Consider the following 4057-nt stretch of genomic DNA (forward strand, 5'->3'; position numbering starts at 1 on the left):
AACCTTAACATCAGTATACTACCGTGATGAAACAATTTTTACCTTGATGTCAATTTATTGCCGCGATTAATTAAATTCTACCTTGATGTAAATTTTCTACCAGGCACCCAGCCTGCAGAGCAGACCTTTATTTTTTTGCGAACAGAGGCGAAAACGAGGCGAGCGCGAAGTACGCAAAAGAAAATAATAACGCCTTTTCTGCAGGCTACAAGGCACCAAGTAGTACTTCGAACGGCAAAACAAAGGCTTTTAAACGTACTATAAAGAAAAAAAACAAGATGCTAGGAAATCCTCAGCAACGTGTATTCAAGAGGATTCGTAACCCGTGGTGTCGCAAAGGATCCAAAAATGTACGAAATTCACGTAGTCACGTAGTCCCAGGGTGTCTCTTTTTCCCGCTTCCTTTTTCAAGTAGCAATCGCGTACATCATCTTCTCTTTTTCTTTTTGACATTAGAAGTTGTTGTTGCTGACATTGTTTCCAAAAAAAAAGCAGTAGAGAAACGTACAATTTTTAGATTGCTTTCAGTCAACGGTTTTCTTAAATTAAATTTGAAATTTATGGCCTGTGTTTATTCATATTGACCTTTGGGGATCAGCTCACCAGGCACAAGCATTCCAGGGATGTCAGTAATATATCATTTCATTTCATAATGGAACCCTGATGTAACTGGGGCAGCCATATACAACAAAGAATTCTGCATAGCGAACTATATTTTTCAGCACTAAAATAGTAAAATGAATGAAAAAGAACCCTGTCACAACAGCATCTTTCTCCAGACCATTACACGTCGTTATGAGTCACGTGACCACTAGACGATGTCCAGGCTATCCAAACTCTCCGCGTACATCCTAAAGTTGCGTGTATCATTGCAGGTAATAAATCAGCAAAAAGGCAATGTGTGGTAGTATTGACAATTTCACACCATGAAACCAAAAAACAGTTTGTTACAGCAGTGTATTTTTATTTATCTTATAATATACGGCATTAAACATAATCAAAGATGTAATTTAGTACTTCGTATGCTTCTAAACATCTAACACGTTTTCATAATGTACATAAAAACAAGTATCATAACATAATTCAACCAAGGGCACTTTACCCTTCGGAAGGAAGGGAAAACGATCTCGAGGCGGTGAGTAGATTCTGCCATTCGTCCCAGTAAAGTGATCAATGCGTGAAATGCAGTTTGCCAGCTTTAGGAAAAGTTCTTTGTTTTCTTTTTTCTCCTTTTCAGTCCTTCCCATCTTCGAAGGGAAGAGCACCCTGGGAAAGAATTTGAAGTTGTTCTATTTCCGGACTTCAGAGCGGAAAAACGTAATAAGCGTGCGCGAGTTTTGACTGTGTGCCAGGCCCAAAGTTTGAAAAAATGGTGGGAATTTTGACGATCGTGTAAACAAAAAAAAGGCTAAGAACTTTGTTTGCTTTCCCAATATTCCCGGTAAGTAGCAACATTTTAACGTCACTAATGAAAAGCTGGTGTATTGTTTTTCGTAGGGAATCAACTTTTTTGGGACAAAATTAACCTAAAGACGGTTTCAGAACCCTTTATTTTACCGCGATATACAAGAAATTTCGTTGCAAAGACACATATCCACAAACACTCTTTACATATTGCATCCATATAAGCAACCCACTGAATATATAAGCAAGAGAGCCTCTCACCAGGCAGGGGGAGACTTGTTTTCTTAACAGTGAAACGCCGAAAAAATTTCATGCTTGCTCAAGTGTAAATAAATCAACCGAGTGATAGCCTCGCGTGCCCTTTTAGAGTCCGTCGCTCTTTCCAACCATGGTGAACCATTGCAACTTGCATTAGTACCTGAGCCCGCAAGCAGGGCCAGAAATGCCCAGAAAAGCTGCGCAGTACGTTTTTCCACTCTGAATTTCCTAACTGGAAACTCCCAGCTCGTAACAGGCCTCCTCATTTTGTAAACGTCTTATTCAATTCCTGCTCAATAAAGGACTTCTCAAATTAACAGCGTTGTCGATTACGAGATGCTCTGTCATCAAGCGGTCTTATTGATTTATTCAGTCAAATCATGGAAAAACGCTTTGCTCCGATATTAACCGTTAAAATTGTTGAATGCAGGAAATAGTGGGCATAATCGCCCTCAAAATAGTATAGCATGACAAAGGCCTTGGCCAGAAAAACGTTATGACCAAGGCAATGGTACTTCTTTGTTTGTTTGTTTATTTATTTGCTAGCACTGTTTCACTTTCCCCCTTCCTTTTTAGCTGAAAGTCAGCTAAAAACAAGAAACAAAAAAGAGGGCCCGTTATTTTTCGGGAGCCTGAACTGACTACCTTTTCGTCTAGCTTCGGTGCACCAACAATACTTCAAATCAACAACAGATATAAATGATACATGTAAATTACCAACTCTCTGAAGAAACCACCTGACAGCCTACAGACACCTGGCCGAGCGTCTAATCCCACAGAGATTCATGAAAAGTAACTAACTAGAAACTTTATTCACGAGTTTTGACAATTTTGGAAATTACGCCAACAGCATTATTTTGTAATGTTTTCTCTCTCTCGGTACCCCCCTTCCCAGCTCGTACGCTTATGAACAAAGCCAAGTAGAAAATACCACGACGCTTCATAATGTATTATGACTGAGGCAAGTGCCTCTGATGACTAAAAACACGAATAACAGCTATACAGTAAATTAATTAAGATAATAAGCACCTGTTGTCTTGTTAACTTTCCTGAATCCTATATTCATCCATCTATTTAAGGTCAAACTTTCTTACGAAGATAATAATGTCTTTACCTTGTTACAATTTATGCACATTAACTTAAAACTGTTGTTAATATCATGAAATTTCAAACTTAGCAAAGCCAAGTAGAAAAATGCAATGGCGCTTCATAATGTTTTACAAATCATTAAGAGGTAAATCTGCAACTCGCCTTTCACGGTTACGAACAGTAGGTTTGCAAAAGAGTGCAGCTAAAGTAGATCTGTATTCTGGCATGCGGATAGCGTATAATATAGGATTGACAAGAGAGTTTGCATAAAGTAAAACATAACGTGCAAAATAAAGATGATCACCCACTGGAAAGAGCATTTTAAATTTACCGCTATAAAGGAGAACAGCGAAAGTTGTAGCAGGCAGGAACACCAAAAGAGATGCAACAGTCACAATCAACAATGTCACGGTCAGTTTTCTTTCTCTACTGGCTGCACCATGGTGTTTAGGCTGCGCTCCACAACGGACTTTAATAACAATGGATGAGTAAGATACACAAATGATCAAAAGTACAAACGAGCTAAATGCAATCTTGAAGTAAAGATCAACTACTCCCTCAGGATATTTAAAATTTAAGGAAGTACCTACTGCCGTACTAACCCAAATGAAGACAATTAATAGGCCATACACCCGTTTTTTTAGCACGCGATCCTTGAAAGGCCAAAATGTCGCATATGCCCGTTCTAAAGCAATAATGGTGATGTTTAGTAAAGACATATAAGGAAAAACACAAGTTAGTCTTGTCTCTATGTAATCTTTCAAATGTCCAGTTAGATGCCCCCTCCATACATTACAGAATACTCCAAACCAATAGAACAGAAAAAACACAGCAACTCCTCCAACCAACATGTCTATAACTGCCAAATTTATCATCAGGTACGTACTGCGCTTGCGGAGATTACGGTTTCTTGTAAAAACAATTATCGTACAGAGGTTGAGTGCTACTATGGCAACAGACTCGGCCAAGCCTACAGTCATCCAGGTTATCCACTCGGGTGGAGTCATCTCAGAGCTCTGTCTTTTTCTTGTTGATGTTAGAAGTAATTACTCGTCTCAGTGACTTTGTTTTATCAGGTTCTTTTACTAACTGTAGAAGACACAAAATCAACAGGAATTCAATGCTTACATCAATGTGCAGGAAGTCATTTTGGCTTTTGAGGTATTGTAAAACAGTTTTCAATATGTCTCTTGTTGTTTTTGATATGGCTGTTTTTACATGTTTCCAGCAATTCGTGTGACCCCCAAAACTTAAGAAAGTTAATGCAAAAAAGCTTGCAGGACTTATTACAAGTCCAAAAATATTT

At 38.6% G+C, this 4057-nt stretch overlaps 1 protein-coding gene across 1 annotated transcript; it reads right to left on the reverse strand.

The window, feature by feature from the left end:
- Window positions 1-2393: 2393 nt before the first annotated feature.
- On the reverse strand, window positions 2394-3837 carry LOC138033066 (histamine H2 receptor-like). Its single transcript, XM_068880809.1, has one exon. It carries the CDS (start codon window positions 3756-3758, stop codon window positions 2880-2882), a length of 879 nt encoding a protein of 292 aa, XP_068736910.1. The 5' UTR covers window positions 3759-3837; the 3' UTR covers window positions 2394-2879.
- Window positions 3838-4057: the final 220 nt, after the last annotated feature.

The sequence above is a fragment of the Montipora capricornis genome, chromosome 14, assembly GCF_036669925.1.
Source record: "Montipora capricornis isolate CH-2021 chromosome 14, ASM3666992v2, whole genome shotgun sequence".
Taxonomy (NCBI): domain Eukaryota; kingdom Metazoa; phylum Cnidaria; class Anthozoa; order Scleractinia; family Acroporidae; genus Montipora; species Montipora capricornis.

Bases quoted from the DNA above. Each gene is read 5' to 3' on its own strand.
- LOC138033066 (XM_068880809.1), bottom strand. From the start codon at position 3,758: ATGACTCCACCCGAGTGGATAACCTGGATGACTGTAGGCTTGGCCGAG.